Below are 24,474 nucleotides of genomic sequence, written 5' to 3'. Positions count from 1 at the left end.
ACAAACTGTTTCTATGTTATCTCCTCCTTCCTGCCACGTTTCCAGTGTCAAGGTTTCCTCCAGTTAATTTTGTTTATTAAAATTTCTAACAGTAATTTCAGCTCCCCATGTTGTGGTAAACACTGTATAATTTTTAAATTCTTTCATTATTTTACTTTTTGCCAGTTCATGTTCTGGGGTGTACTTTCATCTGGTTAACCTAGGTTTCAGCGGATACTTTTTCTATAAATAATTGGTTTGTTTCACTGAAAATAGAATGATATTTTTAGCCTTTATATACTTGTTACTAAGATTACATGCAGTTTTATATTGGTGTATTGCATGGGTTTTTTTTTAGTGATTGGCTCACTGACCTATGATATAAGCATTTTGAGAGACTACAGGAGACTCTTGAGGTTTTATTTTGGATACAGTACCATGCATGGCTATTATGAACTGCAAATGGTATAGCTTTGTTTTCCTCAAATAAAATCAAAGGGCACTGGTAATCTATATGTAACTATCAATCTTAGCATCGAGCTTTTTCTTTTAAGTACTTAAATTTTTCTCACTTCTTGCAGAAAATGATTTTCTGTCTGTTCTTAAATTACAGAAATCAACTGACAGCTTTTTCATGTCTGACTACTGGTATTGGAGGTTGATCCCCTGCAAAGAACCTGGAAGCTGTAACTGTTTCACAACAGCCGGTCATTCTGATGAGGAAAAAGAAGAAGATACAAACCATCAGGTTGTGGTGTCAGATATCATGCAGCTTGTGCGAGATAAGCAGGAGGTGCCGGAAAGCACAGCAGGTGAGAAAAATATACCATATTTTGAAAATTTGCCTGCTGGCTGCCAGACTGTCTTAAGGAGAGACTAATGGCTTTGAGAATTCTAGCACTGGTGTTTCATCACTCACAATGAGGTCAGGGAACCTGAGTAAAGCAATAACGAAGTATTCACCTGGAGGGTGATGTCACCACAAAACCCACTAAGTATTTAGTAGCAGTCAGTGAAGATTTTACTCAGGAGTACTAATGCTTGCCATAATAAATTAAAATAATTCCAGAAATTAATTAAATAGCAAAAATAGTCATCCCAGAGAAACCTGACCTACCTTCATGCAGTCAGTTTCAAAAGCCTGCTGTAGAGAAACTGCTTAAAGAAGCAAATACAAAATACCTCTGTACTGTATCACACTGCTTTTGTTGCCATGGTCCGTAAGCAGGAGAAAAGGTGTAGTGACTGCTAGCTTATAATAGTAGGGATTAATATGGTAGAGGAAAAATCTATTCCTATCTTATATTTACCCATGCAAAAGACTGTTGTGCTCTCACTGGAACTAAGTGATCTTTGCCTTGGTAGTAGTCCAGGTGAACTATTATTTGATAAGCAGTTTCAACTGATAGCAATTGGTCTGTTCTTTTTTAACACATTTATTTCATTTTGTTAAACTGTTTAAAAAAAAAAAAAAACACCCAACAACAGAGACAAACAAAAAACCCCCAAACTGAACATATTTGTGCAAGCTTCTCCAGCTAGAAAGATGGTCCAGAACCAGAAAGGTGAAATTTGCTACAGCAGTTTTTCATCTAATATACAAGGCAGGAAAATCACTGCTTTGTAATAACAGGTGAAAAAGTGGCTCTTTCAGACTGAATGAACCAACAGTCTGATGCTACCACAGAAGAAAGTGATGCATATTCTGAAGGTATGATATGTCTTAACAGGAAGTACTTATTAGAACAATCATTTTATGCAGGTGCTGGAGAGATCTCAGCTGGAATACAAGAAAGTTTTTGAGGGCAACAAAGAAAGATGAGAAAAACCTCTGCAGAAATTCCAGTGGAGGATGTCAGGAATGGTCAGAGGTTGACAAAATACTACATCTACAGAAATAGTAAGGGTGTATCTATACCCAATGAGGGAAAATGGAAGGGAGAGCACACATTCTGACTTCTGTAGTGGAGATCTTTTTAAGTTACAGAAAAGGTGGATGTTTTCTTGTTTTTGTTTTTCTTGTTCTGCTTATCTAGTAAAGTAAGGACAAGAAAATGCTAGAATGATTTCTGCAGAGAAGATTTAGAGCTAAATGCGAGAACTGTTAAACTGGACTATCCAAAGAGCTTGTAGAATCTCTAACCTGTTGTTAACAAAATTTCCAGTGAAACAAACGTCTGCTAGAGATGTACTGCCAGGTACTGGGTGTACACTGCTAGGTGACTAGTTTCCATTTCAGTGCTCTGAACTAGACTAAGATTTCAAGAAGTCTTTTTCAGTACAGCAATTCTGTGATGGAAGAACAAACGCATGGGTCCTGGGGAGCCACATCTGGGGCTTGAAGTCAGTAATTCATTTTTGTGTCATCTAGAGGTTAAAATAGGAAATTGCTACTTTTTCTCCCTAGAAATTCAGGGGAGAGCTGTGTTAGGCTTAAACTAAGGTACATATGTATTCTGTATTGATACATCAGTGTGTCAAAGGATAGATTGGTTGATCTGTAAAGAAAGCAGGTAAACTGCACAGATCAGAACAGATGCAATGAAAGCGTATCAAGAACTGAGTGGATATCCATATTTGCAGGGACATGGGTCTGCCTATAATAATCTGCACATACTAAACTGTGCTAATTTCACCTTTTAACTATGGCCACTGTCCTTCTGCACTGAAGACCTTGTAAGAGCAATATGAGGTTTAATGAAAGAAATTCTGGGTTTAGGTTTCTTGGTCCAGGATGTGGCAGACTTATCACTGAGGATTACATCCATGCCTGACTTGACAGCTGAATTCCAGATCGTTAATCAAAACTGAAAAGCAGCTGAAAATATTCTTTATACCTGGAAAAAGTAGGATGTAGGCTTCAAAAAGATGTACATTTGTTTTCTTTAGACCTGAAGAGGAGAACAGTGTGGGGATTAGGAAAGGAGCTTTCCTGGAGCTAGGCATGAGAAACTTAGTTGCAGATAATTTTCTGGTGAAGTTGCTAAACTTTAAAACCAAGTTCAGTATGAAGGCTCTTTCTCTGTCATAACTAACAGCGTTGCTAGTATTGGAGGCTGAAAGAATCAGTGGTTTTGGCCACTTTAATAGGTTTTGATTTTAACAAACTATTGCTCTTGATTAATGCAATCTGCATGTTAATGTTTTCTGACTTTATTGAGGGACTGCTAAAAAAGAATGTGCTCTGAAAGGAGCTATAGCTGCATAATGTGGTAAATATTTAAAATGGCAGTTTGTATGTTGGATAGATTAGGAGGTGGAGCAGTTCTAGTACTTATTTAAATGACTTCTTTCAGAAAAATAAGCTACTTGTTGTGGTTGGCGAAGAAAGCCGTAGTGGTGTGTTCACTGAAGCTAAGCGTTGTAATATCTGGGGGGTGGGAGGGGCAGGGGGAAGAAATGCTGTTGCAGAGAATAAACTGCAACAACGTTATTGGAGTGTTTTCCCTTCTTTGTCTGTTTTTGGCTTCTGTAAGCAAATGTGAGGGGTTTTAGTATCTCATGCAGCCTAATAACTGTGGGATGGAAAGCATCTTGCTGCTCTTCTTAGTTAAACCATATGTTGCTGTTGCTGAAGTTTTAACTTCTCTTTTCCCTCCCCCTCCGCAGGAACTCATCTGCCATACTAGTGATACTATATGAATGGCAGTATTTTTACAGTAGTGTTTTCCAGGAGCTCTAATTAAGATCAGGATTCTGTCGTGCCAGTGAGGTTTACGTGTTTGCTTGAGAACATTTTGCATTTTGGAAGGTTTAACAGCCTAGCTTGAAAATGATAGATGAGAAAACATGCAAAACTTGGCATGAAGCAGAGCGTAACCAAGATGGAAGCATGACAGTGTCTGACCAAGTTGTGTATTATACCGCCTCATTTCTAGCTGAACGTGTAGTATAATACACCCCCTCTTCTTGTCTTCAGAGGAGTCTGGAAAGCAAAAGGAGTATGGAGAGGGGATGGAAGTGACAGACAGTCATGAGCCCTTAAAAAAAGAAAAGGGGGAGGGGGAAGGAGTTCAACAAAAATCCAGTGTTTCTATCACTTCTCTCTGCCTTTTATGTTGTCTGCTTCATTCTTCTACCTGGTCTGGATTGGTCTTCAGTGATGTGCTTGGAGGCCTGTTTACATAACAACATTATTTTTTCCCTGGGGCCTTTCTGCTCTGGATTTGATCTCCTTTAAACATTTGCCACACTCTTTTCTTTTTTTCTCCTCTGTTCACTTCCAGAACTGTTTAGAGATTGATCTTTTCATACAGTTTGTTTATCCTCCTGCCATGCTGCTAAAGCAATAGGGAAGCAGAGGGAACCCTTGATTTGCAATATGAAGATTTGCTGGTGTGGCTTATCAGGAACTGTATTTGCTGGTGTTGTAGCAAACAGCAATGAGGGTGCTACAATCAAAGCCCCTACAAAAGAGTGGGGACTATCATGATTCTGCATAGGTTTCGAGGAATAAAGAAGAATAAAGGTGATTGCTCATTACAAAGTCTGAAATCTCCTTGATCCAAACTTACGTGAGAAGACATCCTTGAGGATTGGAAAATATCTGTTTAAAAAATTAGAAAATGGGCTTCTTATTACCATTTTACATGATGAGGATTTTTACATGAAAAATTACAAGGCAACTGAAAAAGCAGCTGAATGAATATCTGATGTGTCAATTCTAATAGTTGTAACAGGGCTGTAAAACAAGTCATCAGCTGTTGTATTCACTGGCACTTGAAATGCTCATCTGTTAGATTCACATGCTCTTAGAAAGAAATTTGCTTGATATCATTTAAAAATGTTAAACAACGTTGTTTTCCATGCACAAACGCCTTTTAGGCATTACTGAATGGCATTACTGAAACTGCTGTCTTTGATTGAATTACACCTGCTGGAACATCACTGGCTGGAGCTGTTTGATCAAGTTACGTTGTCAGAACTACTGATAGCTTATCACCTGCATCAGAGAAGAAGGGGGGGGCCCTCAAACACTTGCACATCCTGGTAACTCCAGTTAAACTCTCAGGTCACTAGCCCCTCACTGCTGCTAGTCACAACAGGATAGATACAAGATTTCAGTTACTTTGTTTGTTTGTTTTCCTTCCTCCTCTGAAGTAGTAATGTACCAGGGAAACATTGTAGGGTTTATTATTAGTGTAATTATACTGTTTCAAATTAAGTGACTTTATTCAGAAAAACAATAGCTAATGCTGTTTGGATTAACTCCATTCTGTTTCTTGATGTCTTCAAATGCAACCAGTTTAAAATCTTAACTAAAAAATAGTAAATTTAAAAGTATGTCTTACAAGCTGCTTCTGTCAGTAGCTAAAAAAGTGGCAGGATTAATCCAAGAAATTTTGGGGGAGAAATCCTCCATTTATGCAATATATTGTGGAAGTTCTTTGGTTCTTGGAGCTGTTTTTTATTCTTCAAGAAGCTTTATTAGACTTGATCTCTCACTGGGATTTTTGTTTTAATTTGAAAGGCTGTGTACATTATACTATACCTCAAGTTGCAACTTGATAAAAAGCTTTTTCAAGGATTAATTATAAGGTAGGTTAATACAGCCAACAGGTATATGTCAAAAATGAGGTTATAAATATCAGAGCAGGTGTTGTTGATGAGATTGTCTGCATACTCAAAAAATTGCAAAATATCAAGTTAAGCCCCAAATTTCTGATGCTGTCTAAGATTTCTGTGTTAGAATTCCATATGCAGTTCCGTGCAGCAGCAAAAAGACTTATTTTTCACGTGAATGACAAAACATCGTGTTGTAATCTGATTAAAGTTGTTACATCTTCTGTGGAGCGGAGATGGCTTTGCAGACTTCTGAACCTGTCCACGCAGATGCTAAATAGACCATGACCTTTCTTGCCTTGAAAAAACAAACGAGGACAGGAATCCCTAAGCTGTAATACACAAGCCACTTAGAGTGATACGTGGTCTGGCACAGAGCTGGGAGCTACTGCTGGCACTGGTGGTGTCTGTCGTAATGCCTAAGGTGGAACTCAGGATTTGTTTTCGTTTTTTTGAACATAGAGCTAGGAGTAGCATACGTGTTTGCAGAGAAGAGCATTAAGGCTTTGTTCTGCTGTGCTCTTCTCTTGTCTGCTTGGTGGCAGTTGTCACTAAAGGACTGGCTGGATTTTACTGTGAGAGCTTTTAAATATATCCATGCTGAGCATTCTGGTTGATACAAGTAGTTTGATATGAAGTATGTCTGTATAAGATATAGCATATATTATGTGTGTACAGTAAGTAGAGTTAACATTTTTTAATATTCTAGGATATTTGCATAATGTAATGTGGAATTTAATTTTATAAGTACATCTCTTTACAGGTCTGTTCCTTTACTGGCTGTATGACTGGTATCAGTCTGAGCATATCTGTACATGCAAATTTTTTCCTTTAAGTTAAAGGTGCCCCTTTTATTAAAAATTAATTTCTGTTAAAGGAATTTGGCAAATTCTTAGGAGTTTAACTCCTCAGGGAGAGACATGTTTAAAGCTAATTCAAATAACATGGAAAAGAGAATGTTTGCATGGTAAACCTCATCTGTATTGTGTTCCTGCTTCAAGTAATAGAGCAATGAAATCCCAGCTTGATTAAAACCAGTAGGGCACTTGTCAGGATTTTTGTCTAAGACTTCTAAGCTATGCAGGTTAATCAGCCTCTTAAATGAACTTAATATTAAACATCTTTCTCTAATTCCCTCTTTTCTGGGAATTACAGCAAATATGGAATATATAAAAATAACTTCCTCTTTAGCTAGCAGCATCCAGTTCAAGAAGTTAGACCAGAAAGGCTCCATTAGTGGAAAAATACATTGCCAGCTGAAAATGAGCTATGGAGAGGTATTTCTGTAATGTAAGCAGTAAAATTAAGAGCTCCCCCCTGCCCCAGCAACACACTTTTTGGATTTTCAGTTTGGCTGCTGTTCATTTTTCTGCCTGTGTGAGAGCATCAGAGAAAGAATGAGGCTTTTTAAAAAACAGTTAAATTGTCAGGAAACAGTGTGGTCTGAAATCACTCCTTGCTCTCAGTAACTAGACTATGGGTTTGTTTCCCCACTCCCCCCTTCCATTCTCCCATTCCTTAGAGAATCTTCTGCTTTTCAGAAAGCATGGCTGGGGGGCCAGTTCTGCCTCTTGTCCCTTTGCTGCCTTACCTTCATTTTGCTGCCTCTTCAGTGCTGGGAAAGCCCCTTGTCAAGAGGGAGGCAAACACAGTTACCACCAATCAGTTTTACAAAGAAGTAAGGACTTTTTAAGACGAAGTTAGTGGGGACACTATACCCGCTTTGCTCAGAGTGGCGTTCAGAGCATTTTCCTGTCAAGAGATGATGCATGTAAACTGAAGTTTGGAGGTGTTTCTGATACCTTTGCAGGAAGCGTTGATGCTGGTAAAAGTAAATAATTCAGTATAGAACTAGCAAAAGAGAATCATTTTTAAACTTAGCCTGGAGACACCTTCAATTCATAAGTTTCACTGAGGCTTTTAAATGTTTCCTGAAAATGATCTTGTCACTTCTGACTTTAGAAGAATTTCCAAAGTGTATGGAGAGATCCCTCACAACACATTTGCTTACTTAATCCAAAATTAAGGGTTAAAAAACAAACAAAAACCTTGACATCATTGTGAATGTCAGAAATGACCTAGAGCAAAAGTGACTGAATGCTGTCTGAAATAAGTTTGTAGTGTCAATCCTTAGTAAGTCATTAGCAAATTCTCTTGTGTATACTTAAATACTGCAGTATCTGCCTTTTACACCATAGGACCAGACCTTAAGGTCACCTTAAGCAGAATCATTAGGGTAGTAAAAGACCCCTTAATTATCAAAAGGATTCAGCATCTACCACTTGTGCTATGAATATGTTACGAATTAAATCCATTAAGAAATCACAATTTTGTTTTCTTTGTTTCATTTTATATTGCATAGTGAGGTATGAAATTATTCTCTAGCAATATTAAGCTAGTAAAAATTAGTACAGCTTTCTTAGAGTTTCTATATTTTAATATTGTATGTAGTTGTAGGTTGTCTTTTATTTATAATCTGAATGAAATATATGGTCTTTTAATCAGAAGAGAAAGCAGTAACAAGTTATTATGGAAATTGATACTTTTGTGATATCTATGAATGTAATGCAACTTTCTCTTTTGATTTAAAACATGCTTCACTTTCTCAGATATTCCCCTTACAGGACGAAACATTAGATACCTTCTGAAACTAAAGTAGGAAAGCTCTGTCAATTCTATTTAATCCTTGACATAAGTATGTTTGTGCTTTTGGTGCCTCAGGTGGCTCCAAAGAAATTGGGAAAGTGCCTATACAGTAGTGTAATTGAAATTCAGCAGGAGTCGCGTGCCTAACCTGTTTAGGCATTCTGTAAATTCCATTTTTCGGCATCTTTGGGCAGTGGATACCTTTGTAAATCTGCTGATTATAATATCTAAACAGGAGAAAAACAAACTCTATTATGGAAATTGAGTCTTCTGACAGGGTAATACCTGACCTTAGACATGTCATGCCTCAAATGTACCTACCTCCCTGTAATGAAGAGAAGTCACATGGCAAGCTTAAAGTTCTTCCTAGCTTGTTGCCTCCTATGCTTTTGCAATGGCAGAAAAAGTGCTGGTTTAGGCACTCAATTCAAAGGCCATGGAGATGCAGAAGCTTGTGAAAATAAACACTAGGTCTTGTATAGATGCAGTAGAAAGCATCTGAGCTACAAGGGTTCGCAGGTGGTCTTAGTAGTATTTCAGCATCACCTACAGGGCTATCAGGTGAAAAGTGATGGGTTAGATTGACTTACTGGCTTCCAGTTGGACCATCTTTCATGGAAACTTTTCCTTTGCCTCCGTTCTAGCTGTTATCCAGATTAGATGTAGGTTTAGTTGTTGCCGCTGGCACTGAGTAATTATCCAGGGCTGTTTCAAGCAAATGATGAAATAGGTGCACAATTTTTCTAGAGTTAATCACTGCAGACTCTTTGAGGGATAAAAATCAAACTGTCACTACGAGGAAGGAGAGAGCTGATAGCAGAAATACTAGAAAATAATGAAATAATCTATGTAATTTTTTTTCCCAAGTCTATTTTTGCATTTCGTTATGGCTGCCTCAGATGTTTATATCCAAAAACAGGAGTGTAGAAATCTTCCTACTATTAAAAATAGATAGCTCCTTTTGTTCATTATCCACAGGTACAAACTGTAGACCAGATGCTTATTGATATGGCTGTGTTTCTCTACTGTTGAAAACTACATTATTTTAGAATTGAATAGAATTGGTTAAATGGCCAGCTGTCAAAGAAAAGGCTTTTCCTCCGGCTAAAGATGGAGTGTGTTTTTTGTTTTTTTGTTTTGTTTTGTTTTCTTCAATTGCTGGAGGCTAAAGAGAGTTTATTTAATTTGGATATGCAATTTAAGTTACTTAGCGAACGGTTTTATTTTCTCAGCTCAGTTGATCAGATCAGTTTAGGCCTATTTGTTGATTGTAAGGTACATTAGAAAAATTGTGATTCTTGAAAATGTTTGTACATAATTAGGTTATTGTTTGTTGTCTTAAAATGGCATCTAACCTAATTGCTGAACAGATAAATATATTTTCCATTTACAATTACTAAACAATTTTTCTTATACAAAGGGGAAAAAACAAAGTAGGTGTCGCATCTAGAGTCTGTTGATTTAAGCTTACTGCTGTCAAATTTCTGATCTATTTTGCAAAGGCTTACCTGGGGAAATGTGCTTTTGTTAATTAGTAAATGTGTGGAGGGGGATAAGGCTCTGTGGTAACCCTGCTGCATGTATGACTTCCATCCAGGAATCATCTCGGGGAGAACAGCTACACTTAAAATAATGGATTGAGTATTTCTTCTGGGGAAAGAAGCAGTGGAAAATAAGCTGCCTGGAATAAACTGCTCCAAGGAGACCTCTTCAAAAGGTTCCAGAGGAACCATATCAATATTGTTTCCACTAATGTTTCTGGGAGGTGGGGAACAGGCCCTTGAAAAAACAGGCAGTCTTGCCAGTAGCTACTATTTCCAGTAAGGTGTGTAGATACATGTATGATGGTGGATATGTGCAGAGAAGGTATCGGGCATCTCCATCGTGCTGTCAGGACTTTCCAAAAAATCTGATGGGGACAAGGCAGGTGGGCCTAGAATCAAAGTCAACTCTCTTAATGCTGTCTGAAGTGCTCTTCACTAACATTGCATGCTGAGGAAAGTTTTCTCCTGGAAATTTCTTCTTCCACACAGGTAGATCTTGCAGTCAGAGGAGTAGGGGAGAAATACTGTAAAAATGTGCTATCACGTGTATTAAGGAAGCTTTTTTTTTTTACTGTTTTTTTCCCTCCCTAGTATTGCTTATTTTGAGGAACTTCAGTATATTTCATAGAAATTTGCTGTTCCATCTCCATACTATTGTATACTTTGCATAGTTCCAGCTCTATACATTAGTATGATTTATGGTATAGTATACTGTAGCATACTTCATTTCACAGAAATTGGTCTTTCCTGCTCTTTTCTCAGTTGGAAAACATATTTACCTAAAAAGACTATAAACGAGATTCTGGAAAGTATCATAATGGAATATCTGTGTGCAGCCATGCTGTCCTCAGAGAGCAAGTGGGTTATTTCTCTGTTTTACAAGCTGGTAAAGCCGCAGCTGGGGTGCTGGGTTTGCTTTTGTACACTGCACTTCTAAGGAAGATGTTAATCAGCAAATGGTGGGAGAGAACAGCAACAGTGTTCAGAAGTCCAGAAAATACCCGTAGCAAACTAAAAGGGGATTTAAGACGTTTAGGTCATGAAGTCCAAGAGGGTGACCCTCAGATTCCCTTCATAATTCCTTTGGTGATGACTGAGGTATCTAGAGGTGATTTAGTCCCTTGATTTTTGCCCAGAGCCTTCTTGAGAAGGTTGTCTACAGTTTGGCATGTATCATGCTGCTGAGCCTCTTGGGCTGGTACACCCCTCACTGAGCTCCTCACAAGGTAGAGTGGTCAACTTTATTCCGGCTAGATACAGAGGTATTGAGGATCTCCACATACCCAATAACTAAGTGGTTGGAGCACTTGCCCAAAAAAGTCTCCACTCAATTTCTTCCTTAGCCTGGAAGGCTGGGTGAATGCTCGGTTGACCAGACCCCAGGCTCTTCCTGGGTGAAGACACTATATCTACCTTTCTTGGGGGAGTCAAGATTCACTGGACCAGAGAGGGTAGTAATGAAGGGAAATTTAATTCCCTTCCTACTGAGTAAGGCCCTAATTTATGAGTGTCTTGGGTTTTGCTCTCTGCTGCCAGTAGTATTTATACATCCAATAAATAATTGCTTGATGTGCGATGCATAATCAGAGCTTGGAGTAGAGAACCTGTTCTCATCTGACTGCGTTTTAGAAGATGGCTGTCTTTGGAAGAAGGAATTGCATAGATGTGTAAAGCCAGGCAAGGACTGCGATTGTGAATCCTAATCATGATGTGTGTCTTCTAGCAGGTAGATTAAACTTCAGTCTCTGCAAAGGACTGGGAAGAGGAAAGGATTTGAGCTACCCCTCTGACATTGTCTTTGGCTTGCTTAAATGTAGCCCTCTTCATTGTTGAATATCCCTCAAATCTTATGCTCTGTTTGAGGAATTTAGGCACCTAGCTCTGACCAGTGGAATCTGTAATGCAAGGCAAATGCTGGCCATTATAAGGCCAAAGTCCTTTGGGATCCTGGCCCTCAGCCTTTAATGGGTTCACAAAAATCAACTTGTTCTCTGTGACCTTCTCAGGAACTTTTGCTTGGTATGATCTGGCTGGTTATTAGTCACTGCTGTTTGCTTTTTTTCTTAAATGTACATATTTGTTTAATGAAGAGGGAAAACAGATTCAGAAAGCAAAAGCGAATATAGCAAACCTCTTTTCTGCATAAACTTGAAAGTTGTGTGAATACTTTTGCTAGCAAAGTTAACAGGACCTGCTTCAACTTGTTCTTGTGACCTTAAAATTCTTATCTACTGGTTCTCTTAGCCCAATGTATCTAATATTCCTAGAAGATGTAACATATATGTGATCTTCAAATAGCAACCGTAAGTCGCTGCTATTCCTTTATCCCTATTTTTGTTGGGTTTGTTTTCTTTTTGGACAGGTGAGTTGAGAACAAATGCATATTTAAAACTTTTGTTCCTTTTAGAAATCCTGCTTTGGTAGTGGCTCTGCAAAAGTACCTGGAGATGTATTTCTGTTTCTGTGCCTGGCCATTTAACTGTTCCCAGAAGCTGAATATTGCCCCTTCTTGCCCAGTAGATGTTGCTGTTGAATCAATAACATTGAAAGAGGACAAGGGAAGCAAGCTTTCAAAGTTCAGAAGACACTGTAAATATTTCTGAATTTAACGCAGAGGGAAGAGGTCTAACTTTTAAAAAATACAGTGTTCATGTTTTCATTAATATATAGCAGATTGGGAACTTTCATTAATATATAGCAGATTGGGAACCTGCCATGTAAATGAGAAAAGTAATCATTGTCTGTAAAGGTAACTTTGAGTTACAAATTTAATGTTCTGTGGAAGAACTAGAAGGAAAGTGACTTTTCAAGCCTGCCTACTAATTATGGTTTTACTAAATATATGTATTTAGTACTCTCATCCTAAGAAGTGTAAATCATGTCAGTGACAGTGATAATACCCCTATGGTATGACACAAGTTTGCAAAGCTTTGACATTTGGTTAGAACAGGCATTTCTGTAGCCTCTGTAAGAGAAAGTTGTTCTGTGGAAGCTGGAATATTGCCAGCTGTTGGAGTATCTTTTAGGATACAAATCCTTAATACAGGGTGGGTTTTTTCCATGCTTTTTTTTTGAGGGGGCAAAGCAGGAGAGGCAGGTCACTTTGGGAGTGCAGGCTGAAAGAGGATAAATAGGAAAATATTCAAAGGTAGCACTTAGCAACACCTGTTTAGTAAGATTATGTGTAGAGTAAGCTTTTTATTTTATTTATTTATTTATTTAAATGCAGTTCCAGTCTTCTAACAGAGGTTGAGGAATGTTTTTTTCAGTGATCACTATTTTATTCACACATAGTTACTCTGAAGAAACCTGCTTTGCAAGTAAGGAAAAATCTCACTGCTGAATTTGCTTTCTCTATTATATGGGAAAACATCTGCAGCTGTTGGTTTCCTTGGAAACAAATTTGCTGCAAAAGCTCAATGCACTGCACTGAATCTGTTAATTTTACTGCATTTGAGAAGAGTTTAACATGCACGCTTGGACCTTTTTACTACGTTTGTTTCTCAAATGCTTTTTCATATACGCTTTTCTCATATAAAATGCATGGTCAAAGGAGGTGTGCTACATGCTTTGGATTTGGGACACGACAACAAGAAAGGTTGGTATTTACAAGGCTAAACATGGACCTTATATTTTTTACTTACAGAAAGCACCTAGTTTTCTGCCTGCCAATTTCTAAATCTTCCCTTTTAAAGCTTAATACAACTGTTTGCATATTGTTACAGTCTTGGCTGTTTTTCGGAGTTGGAGATCAGAGCTGCTGAAAGGAATTGCTAGTACATTTGCCTCATAATAGGATTTTGGCAGGACATTGGTTTTATTTGTAGTTTATTCAAGTAATTCAATATGGGATACACGTATGTGTTCTCATAGAACAGTATTTTTGTTCTGGCTGTGACCAAAGTATGATTTTGTATATTGTTGCACAGATTTGCTTTTGGCTTGAACAGTTGAAGCTGATTATAAGCACCACTAAAATATTTTAACACATAGCTTGCTTTGTGTAATTATATCAGGAGGAATTTAAAATTTTTATTTTTGTTATTGTATTTTAGCAAAGAAGTTCTATTAAGCAAGTACTGCATATGGAGTAAATTTATTTTGACAGGTATGTTTAACATAGCTTCATGTCAGTAACTGGGTCACAGGTACATGAGATAGAAGTCACATTTGTGACTTTCTGTTAGCAAAACTGGTTCCCATATATATTGGAGAAATAACATACAGTACTGAGAAGACTACACTCTTTGGAAAAAATACTTTTAATACATGCTGACAAAACATTGGCTGTAGTTTGGCAAATATTATAGAGGCATCTGGCAATGATTCCATGGTGGGATTGCTTTCTAAAATAGGTTTTAAAATGTTTTGTGAACTTCTCTTCTCCTTTAAAAGGAGGCAGCTGTTCACATGAAAGATATATAAGTTCATTCACTAGGCCCTTTGCATTTAGGGTTTTATTCATGAGTATTCAATAGGAAGCCTTTAAATTTGAGACCTTACTATGTTTTCCTCCCTGGATAATCTTGGTGGTCATTGCTGAGGTGCATCTCTTAAAGAATTTTCTCTCTAGAAAGTACTTGAAGGTTCCATGGACTTTCTTTTATTACTATGTGCTTTGGGGGCTCTAATGCTTACTGATATTACAGTAGAATGATTGGTGTGCTGTGTGTTCAAAGTAAGACTATTTGGGGATTTGGGTGATGGGGGGGAATAGTCACATGTGCAGTCTTTTCCATGGGAAGCTAGTGTTTTTAGTTTTAAATGTTCTTTTGCAAAGGGCAGGAGGAAAGAAGCGGGATAGAAGCGGAGTGGAAGAATTATTTGTATGTCAGCTGTTGTTCATGACCTATCTCCATAATCTTATTCTTCCCTTTCTTGTTCCCACTGCACATTTAAAACCCTAGAAAATTGGTACAAACATGCTTATTCTGTTGTAAACAGTGCAGTTCCTTGTATGGCATGTTGCTTAATCCTGCAAAAAAATGGAAAATCAAAGTTAAACCACATCATAACACACTACTAATTTTGAGAATTTTTGGTCTGCAACCCCTACCACACCACTGCTAATTACTCTACCAGAGATCCCACTCACACATACTTGTGACAGTGAAGAGCAATCTGATGTCTAGAAAGATGAAATAGGGTAACAGTTCTTACAGTTAGCATTATGTTGTGAAAGGCCTTTGGATAGTTAAAGAATATCCGACTCCTGTATTTGATAAGTTCGTCTTAAGCATTATTTGTTAGGTTAGTTATTTTTGTGGAGGTTGCGGTTTTATTTTTGGTCTGGTTTTGTTTTTAACCCTGCAGTGCCAGAAGAAAGTAAATGGCTTTTAGGGTGATGCTAATGCAGATCAGTTTCCAGGGAGCAAAGAGACTGTTTTCCCTCTTGTGTGTGTTGGTGTGGTGCAGCTAAACATGCCAGTTCGAATCATGCCAGTGCACAGTATCAGACATCCTCAAGCCTCCTCTATACGCTGCCCTTTGCAACCACAGTATTTAAATTAGCTGTCACAGTTCTAGCCTCCCATTCTTCCTGCTGCTCATCTGTATTCCGCTGATGCAGTGACAATACTCATCTCTGAAAATGCTCTTTCTTTCGGGTGCACAGGTGGGAATGGTGAAGAGGATCAAAGTGTACTCCTTCAGAGATCAAGGTGTTGCCATGAAGTATACAAGAACATGATTGGAGACATTATACATTTGCTGTCTTGGAAGGGGAAACATGGTGCAATATTTCCTTCTCTCCTTGCAGTCTCATCCAGGCCTGGCACCTTACCAATAATCATGCAGGAGCACTGTATGCTATGACAGATACACGACTGTGTACAATGAAATGGTGTGAGATGCTGTGGGTTTTTTTGTCTAGTATTTTTGTATATTTCTTCCTTTATTTTCTTGGAAATCTTTGTGTACATCTGAATTTTTCCATTAAATCATATTTTTTTTGTTGTAGTTAAAAAAAAATCTGATTGGAAGCGGATCAAAACCAGCATTAGAGATATGCCCTTTGGGCAAATATAGGTTCTAAGACTTTTTTTAGTACGCATTAAGCTATCGAGTGTTTCAGGGGAGTCTGCGTCAAATGTTAGAGTTAAATCTTGATATAGTAGTTATAGCTGATGATTAAACACATAGATGGGTAAATTGTATTAGACATATAGGACAAGCCTGGATAGACACTCTGAGTGTCTATGGTGGTGAGTAGTTTAAAGCTGAAGGAAAAAGTCATTTTTAGCATGCCGAAACTGGTATAGTAAAGAGAACTCTGGTAGCAAAACTTCCCAAAAATAAAACTTGAAGAAGAACTTGAGAAATACTAAGAGTATAAAAAATGTGAAATCTTGTGGAAATCTCATTTCAGAGTTGTTTAGGTATCTTAAAACAGGACATGGAATCTTTTTTTTAATGGACAACATAGTGTGAGTAAAAACAGCATGATTACAAAATAACTGTTAAGAATACCAATGTTCAAAATATTTTGGACAGCTACATCTCATTTTTCCAGTTGGTACAGCCTGAGGGCTATTAGTTACCAATAACTGTGCTACTGTCTTGAGAGCATTAGATAGGGATAGAAGCAAACACATTTCATGAGCTGGAATAAGAAGCTCTGTAGTACTGTGCTGTGGATAGGAGCCTCTCTGTGAGGCAATTCCTCTGTGTTAGTCTTTGTGGATTTATGTAGCCAGCTCTTGATTGCAGTTGTGGTTGATTCAACTCAAAAGATGTTTTTTCTAAGTATCTGGACATTATAAAGATTAAAAATGATTTGAAATTCAAGGGTAGCCCATGCGACCTCTTTGTGTAATAGATAGTTTGTCACACACAGTTTCTTTTTGCTGCATTTTCAAGTTAGAGAAAGTGAAAATAAAACAGGCATAAAGCCTGTCACTGCCAAAAGATCTTTATGGATTGAGAGTAGCTGCAAGAGTGAGGGAGGGGGAAAAAAATGAAAAAAGCAACAATAGTATGTAATCAAAATAATAAATTTCCACAAGCACACTTACATCACAGAAGATTCCATACTCAGCTTTCAAAATAGCTCTCTTTCAAAATCACTAACTATTCAGAATTGTTATTCTTAAAGAAAACTCTCAACAATACTTTCAGAAGTCCATGGAAGCAAAAATTCATTTTTTTTTTTTCCTGTTTCAAGTAGAAAGCATGAAAGGCAGTTTGGATATGGTGTATACTGCAAAAGAAACTAGACATTTTCCTTTCTGACAACTTTACGATAACTAAAGCAGAAGGACTGTATAAACTCAAGAGCAGCCTTTTTCCATCATGGTGTATTCTGCAGACCGGTTCCCAGGAAAGGTCAGATTATTTGACTGGTTTGAGAAATGGTGTCTTCTATAAACAAGATTAAATGGAAAAAATTATGTGATCTGAAAATGTTCACTTTTTATATACTAAATAAAGCATTTTTTATTATAAACTGGAAATACTCATTTTTCTTGTCAGAAAATGAAAAAATTGGAAAATTTCAGCAAAAGTCATCTTCAGAGGCATTTTTTTCTTGCCTAGAATCTCCTGCCACTTTTGACCAGGTCTGATCTGGTCTTTCTGTCTTATATTTGTCTTGACAGATGTTTAATGTATGGCATCCATAACCAGAATGAGAAATTTAATGCTATTTTATTTACTGAAGATTACTGTTATAAAATAGACTGAGCAAGGTTCCTTAAGGAAACTCGTACACAAAAAAGTTTTCAAGCTCTGTTATAAAAGACACAAAGGAACCATTGAAGGAACCGTGGTGAGGGTGAATGTTCAGTCAGTGTTCTGCAGCAAGACTGAGGTCTTGTTCAGGATTTGGCCTGTTTGGCTACAGGCTGTCCCTGTCTCAGGTGCATTCCCTGACTATTGCCCTATTCACTTTTCTGGAGAGGGGAAAGCTTTCCGTGGCTCTAAAACTCCAGCAATGCTACATTTTAAAGATGTAGAAGTGTAAAAGGCAGTCAAATTTTAAGATGCCTACCATAAAAAAAGAAACTTCAGAATTCAAGTTGACATCCTTCTACTTTGTCCTTGATTTGTGACATAACTAGTCAGCCTATTCCTCAGGGGCCAGCATGCACTTCAGTTTCTGTGCAGTCAAACTGAATCCTGGTCCTGGAAGTATCCTACTTTTTTCTTCCGAATACCTTTAGATTACCATTAGTTTGTGAAATTAACAATTATAAGTGGCAGTTAAATATCGTATTTTGTTATAGAGTCATTTGCTAAGAATGATTTAAATCAGCCCAGACTCTTGAATAGTAGATCCACTAGACTTGTATGCATGCGGCTAATTCTTTTCAAATAGTGATTTTACAAAGTGGGGCATGCAGTAAAATTTGGGCTTTTCTTAACCCTCCAAATTTGAACACAATGGAACAGATTGTTTTGAAGCCTAATACTTTGAAGAGTCCTTGAAATATTTGACCTTTAAAAAATATTGGACAGGTTTTTTTCAGAAGTTAACTTTAAGACCCTATATTTTCTTTGAAAAGAAAGCCAGTAGGACAGAAGAGGACAAATGATGTTTATTTGGATTAATTTCATTTCTCCATTTAAATAGCAAATACTAACTATGAGGGAGAATGCAACTATGGCATCTCTGCACCCTAACACTATTTCATTTTCTCAGTACCTTTCAATATCTGGCTGCTTTTCTAAAACAAGAGCTCCCTGATTCCCACTTCTTTCTGTATTTAAAGAATTGTTGTTTCATTTTTTCAGGGGTTGGAGTACAGTTTCCCTTGTGTAGCCTTACTGTAAACATACATACTGTGGAAGCTTTCTGAGGAAGAAAATAACAGCATTGTGTTATTTCCTTTTTTTCCATATTGTATATCTCTGTATGTAGCAGGTTCTTTCCCCTTCCACCTGTGTGCTTCCTGTCTTCACTCTTCCTAAATTCTTACAGAAAACGCTTCCCATATCTGCAAAGACGTCTTAGTAAACTTAAAAAAGTGAGGTCTGGCTTGGCATGGCACTAGCTAAAAAGCCACATTCATTCATTGCCATGCCTGCTTTTACAGGAGTGCAGCCGCTTGCACATTTAGGCAGTTTAGCTTCTCAGACTGGAGGGGGATAGGGGGTTGGAGCAGTGCTCAGCTAAGCAGGGGCAGTTGGAGGTGTTTCACTAAGTAAGCAGACTCTTACAACCACATTGGCTCTAGAGTGATTCCTTAATCCCACATGGCAAAAGAGGAGGATGAAGAAAATAACTGAAATGGAAAAATGGAGCAATTGTAAGCCACTTGGAAACGAATACTCTTTAGAAACACAGCAGATCAGTGAAAGATTTAAATGATGTTTTAATCATTTGCTTCATACAAGCAGGGGATGCTGGAGAAAAAAAAAAAACAATTGGGAGATAACCCTGCCTATTATGCTAGCAAATATTGAAGCCCATGTTGTGGTCATTCATTTTTAGTTCATTCAGCCTGACTATAAAACTTTGCAGGAGTATGACAAATGCTGCCTTGTGCAAAAACTGAAAATACAGGGTATGAAAGAAATGCATTTTCATAGAAGAGTTAGTGGTTAAGCTAAGCTTTAAGAACTAATCTTAACCTTTTTTTAAGGAGGGACTAGATTGTAATTGATGCAAGAGAAAGGAAAAAAGTTGACCAAGAAGAGTGAAAGTAGTGGGAGCTAGACTGTAGCAAGATTCAGCTAAGGGGAGAGGGGAAGCCACCAAATGGAAGTGCATATGTTGCATTTCCTCCATCTTCTACTTCTTCCCAGCCATGAGCGATAATGGAAGGGAAGGAGACCGCCTGGGGGTGTGTGTGTGAGAGAGAGAGAGAGAGAACAGGTGATGGAGCTGGAAGTGTCCAGCTTCCCCGCAGCTGAGTACTGGGTCTGGACACCACCTTGGCCTCTTCCCAGTGGGAACATGCATGGTCAACACACATCCCAGATGAGGAAGCATAAGGAACAGCCATCGGCCTTTTTCTCTGTATGGCCCTTACTTTTTCAAAGGAAGAGTTTATGAAGGATGTTCTGACATTGAAGACTTGATAGAGATTCAGTAAATTGCTAGATTAGTAAAATAAGGTATTATTTTGGTGGAATACCTCTGTTATATGCTCCTTCACATCTGAAGGCTTCTTTACTCCATGTTCCTATATGAACTTTGCTAATACTCTAGCTTTGTATGAATGCTTGACTGTCAAGTTTTTAAAAAGAAAAAACGTGTACTTTTTTCCCTTCCTGCATGTACAAGCAGGGTAGTGACTTGTACAATGCAAAGTTCTCTGTATTCCTTGAGATTGTGAACAATTTTGTCCTTGTAAAAGACTGAGGTGTTGCCAAAAACAGAATACTGCCATCTCTGCTTATGAATCCCAGTTTCAAATCCCAGATGCTTTACATAATAAAGCCTAACTGGGCTGATTACCAAAAGAACTCAGTCATTCAGAAAAATAAAAGGGGAGAAAAACCCTTTGCTTCATGGAGGAAAAACCAGTGCCAAAAGGAGGCTGAAATGTTAAAAATGCATTTTCTATTTGAATCTCTCATATCAGCTGTCCTGTCTCCTCTCTCTTCCCTTTATTTAAGGCTAGGGATCAATATTGCTCTTATGCAATTCATGTACGTGGATATTCTTTATAGAACTTGTGAGGATCTATGTTATGAAAACCACATTCAATGGGTCTCTTCCTGCTCTGCCAGAGGCCATCTTAGGTAAGTCTGTTTGACTATGTCTGCACTGTCTTAGGACTAAAGCGGTGGTGTAGATGTCTGTAGCGTTGCTGCTTACACGCTCCATACTGTCTTGGGACACACAATGTCGGACCCATCTAGAAAGGCGTGCAGCTGACTTGCCTGCCTGGCGTTGGCCACGTGGTATTGCTAGACAGCAGTACAGGATGTGTGGCAAGGGATTTAGCTGAACAGGCAGGACTGTCCTCCGGCTCTGCCCATTCTCTTTGCAGGAAGTGGGGTGGCAGGGCCCATGCGAGGCAGTAGGGAGAACTGGATGTGTTTTAATTTCTTAGAACCCTCTTTTACATTCTATAAATAGTATTTCTTTCACTGCAGCTGCCATCAGGCTCTTAGAGAAACTAAGTTCCTGTGTGTTAAATGGAACCCTTCTCGTGGATTAATAATTGATTAAAAAGCAGGAAATAAAGAGTCGCTTTAGGTGGTCAGTTTTCCCTGAATGGAAGGGAGTTACTGGTGGAGTGAAGTAGGGATTTCTGCAGGAGCTTGAACTGTTCAACATATTCATAAATGAGCTGGCAATGCAAATGAGGCATGGAGAGATGAAATTTGCAGATGTCAGAAATTATTCAGAATAGTCAAATTTGCTGACTGCAAACTATTGGAGAATAAATTTGTGATACTAAGTGATTGAGCAGTACAGCAGATTAAATTAGTTGCTTGTACAAAGTAATACGTATGAGAGAAGTCAACAGTATTCCCTAAGTTAGCTGTTACCCCTCAGAAAAAAATCTTGCCTCTTTGTGAGTAGTTCCCTGAAAGCAGCAGCAGCTCAGTCAGCACTCGGTTTTGGTCAAAAAGGCAGACAGAACAGTAGGAATTGCTAGCAAGGAAATTGAGAACAACAACAAATCTTTATGTCACTGTGTAATCTGCTGTGCCTGCTTCTTGAGTACCATGTGCAGTTTTGTGCACTTTGTTGCAGCAGAATTAGGGTAAACAGAAGGACAGCAAAGATGATCAGAGGTATGGAATTGCTTTTGTGCAAATAGGAACTAATTAGCATAGGAAATTTTCTGTCTGGAGAAAAGGCAATTGAAGGGGATATAATATCACCTAAGATCTGTATAGACATGAATGGCTTGGGAAAATGAATAGAGAGTGTTTATTTCCTGTTTTTTTCACTGTTTTACAAAAGCAAAACTGGGGCACCCAGAAAAATTTCAGGAAGTTAGTTCAAACAAAAGCAGTTTTTCACACAACACATAATTAAATTTTGGAACTCATTGACAAATGGTACTGTGGAGATCAAAGTAAAGTTGAATTAAAAGTCTTAAGGTATATTGTTGCAGCTACTTTTTGCTCAGGCAAAACTCATTACATGTTAATGACTTAGTGCAAGGTTACTGCTCCTGGTTCCTCACTATGAGAAGATAGTTGTATATTACTTCTGGAACATTTTCAAAATAGCTACATTTTTTTGAAGAGCAAAATAACACTTTTTGGCTGGAACTATTTGAAAATAAAAGGGATGTAATGATCTTGTATTTGAACAGGCTTTGTCAGAGACAAAGCTAAACAACGTGTAGAGCAAAACACAGTACTGAAGGAAAAAAACTAGTTAGATTCCCATTTCAAACCAGCAGTGATCCTAATCCCACATTCTGTGGTAAAGTACATTGAAAATACTATCTTTGCTTCCTTTAGTAGAGGAAGTACACCTAAGCTCGTTACCACATCACTCCAGATCAGTGTGCCTGATCTCCATGACTGAACATCATCAGAAATACATGATTAAAAAAAGGAGAAAACAGTTTTGGATAAGCAGTCCATCCAACTGAAAAGTTGGCTTGATGCTCTGCTCCTGCTTTGCATGTTTTGAATTCATTTGGAGGTGTAGAAAGTGTATATGAAGTGGCTGTGCATGTATCTGAGCTCTGAACTAGCAGATTAGTGTTCTCCATTCATTTTGCACAAATAGAAATATTGCATACAAGTGATCCTGGAAGTTGACTGTCTGATCTGATAAAATTCATCGGAATACGTGTATCTTGCTTACTAATTTTGTTGTTTCACTGAGAAAACATCATGTGGAAAGACAGACCTTATGATGATATGGGAGGCCCATGCAGTTTACTGATTCTCCACAGAAAATATAAAATTGTTAATGAACTGAGGCCAGACACTCAAAGAAAGCTGGGGTTGAACTAGCCTGTTCTGTTTTGGTAGACATTTCTGAATGCATACATGACTCCTGCACTTCTTGCTGCATGGGGAAGTAGTGTAATCATGTAAGTGACCTTCACTGTTCTGCATAAACTACAGTGTCTGAGTCCTTTTTTTTTAATTGGCTGCAGACAGCAAGTCCGATTGACTTCCTGAAATCTGGAATTCTCCCTGGGCTTTCTTTGGACACAGTGTTCCATCCCACGTCTATTGTCTCAAAACAAACTTCAGATATCCATGCAAACCCATGTAGTTCCACCGTTCGTCTTGTTCCTTTGCTCTTAGTTCACTACCTGAGTGGCCAGAGACTGACCTGATAATTACGGTCTTGCAGTAGATCACCATTTCCTATGCAAAAGTGCATTCTTAAATGGCAATCAGATAAACAAAATACTTCTTGTATCTCGAGCCCAGTAGATGCAGTACTTCATGTAATAACATTTCATTATGCAAAATGTTGATTGAAGACTTTTTTTTTCATTTCTGTTAATATACTCTGATCATATATAATAGTACATGGAGCTGCTGTAGGCTTGTCAGACTTGGAGTGGGTATGATGTGAAACTTTTTCTAAATTAATATCTAAATAAGATATCAATGGATTTTATTGACAGAGGAAGGCCAGATATATTGATGGGCCCTTTTCCAAAATAACTTTTTAGTTAACTCCCACCTTAATTTTATTGTTGAGCATTACAAACAAGACATCATAGATATCCACATTATTTTCCTGGAAAGGAGTGCTTCTTTTTGCTAGCTATATATACTTTGTAGAAAAGAATCTTTGTCCTAAACAACACAGTACAAGGACTTTTAAGTATACAGGAAAGCATCTCTTTTTCCTTTAGACGTAGTAACTTTTTTATTTATTTTCGTGACTGAAATACAAGAGTACATAACTAAAACCAATAGGATGACTGGAAGACAGGGAGAATTCACCTGAGCACCAACAAAAACATGTCGATAGTGACATTTAATAGGTTTTGAGGTAATCTGAAAGGGAAATGGTAAAAGCCTCATTGTTTGAGAGCTGTAATATAGCCTGTGTAAAAACACTGAGATTCAATTACGAGGAGCAGTTATACAGAGAGGTGTTGTACAGATTGACTTTCAATCTTTTAGGATTTTCTGCATCTCCAAAAGTTTTCCAGTGGTCGTGTAGACCCCTCTATAGCATGTAAGCTTACAGCCAATAGATGTGCTGAACTGGTCAGGTCCACAGATCCAGAATCTAAAAACCCTTGGCCTAAGGTGATAATAGAGGTAATATCTTGGTAAATCCAGCAGTAAGTTGAAAAATCTATTTTCTTTGAAGTATAGCTAAAGAGGCTGCTAGGGCATGACATTTTAGCAGTAAAGCTCCTCCAAACAGTCAGGAAGATGGTTCTAATTAATTCAGTGTTTAAAGCTAATTTGGAGCCCCAACCTTCAAACATGAACGTTTCAAACTGGACGTAACGGCATTATACAGGCTAGTAAAACAGAATAGCCTTGACGTTGTCAGTGAGAAAGAATTTTCTTCCACAGCTACTAAGCCTGCATCAAACTGACAAGAAGGTAAAAAGGAGCCTCGTGTTCACATAAGACTGAGGATACTGCTTTATGCAAGCTTACACTGCTTGCTGTTTCCTAAATGTGCTGTTGATTCAGTGCAGTCCTTCCCAGCGCTTGCTGCAGGCTGGGAGAGGTGCGTGATACATTGTCTAATCAATGCTTCACATTAATTCTGGCATTCGAGGACTCCACTGCGGGCAAACCCCTACGCAGAGGAGGGGAGAGAAGTTTTAAGTGGTCCTGCTGTAATTAACATTCATGACTCCGGCTTCAAGCAGCATCCGCCTCACCCAGGCAT

At 38.1% G+C, this 24,474-nt stretch overlaps 1 protein-coding gene across 3 annotated transcripts in view; it reads left to right on the top strand.

The window, feature by feature from the left end:
- Positions 1–611: 611 nt before the first annotated feature.
- The window catches only part of MCF2L (MCF.2 cell line derived transforming sequence like), a 163,591-nt gene continuing 139,728 nt past the window's right edge, over positions 612–24,474 (top strand). For 2 of the 3 annotated variants that reach the window (XM_026055314.1, XM_026055306.1), the window contains exon 1: positions 612–791. In XM_026055314.1, the coding sequence (XP_025911099.1) occupies positions 614–791 (178 nt within the window). In that variant the 5' untranslated portion in view covers positions 612–613. The remainder of the gene's footprint in view (positions 792–24,474) is intronic. The other variant, XM_026055321.1, reaches the window with a different exon arrangement.

The sequence above is a fragment of the Apteryx rowi genome, unplaced genomic scaffold (assembly GCF_003343035.1).
Source record: "Apteryx rowi isolate R43461 unplaced genomic scaffold, aptRow1 scaffold_123, whole genome shotgun sequence".
In the NCBI taxonomy this organism is placed as follows: Eukaryota; Metazoa; Chordata; class Aves; order Apterygiformes; family Apterygidae; genus Apteryx; species Apteryx rowi.
This window is presented reverse-complemented; position numbering and strand designations above follow the sequence as displayed.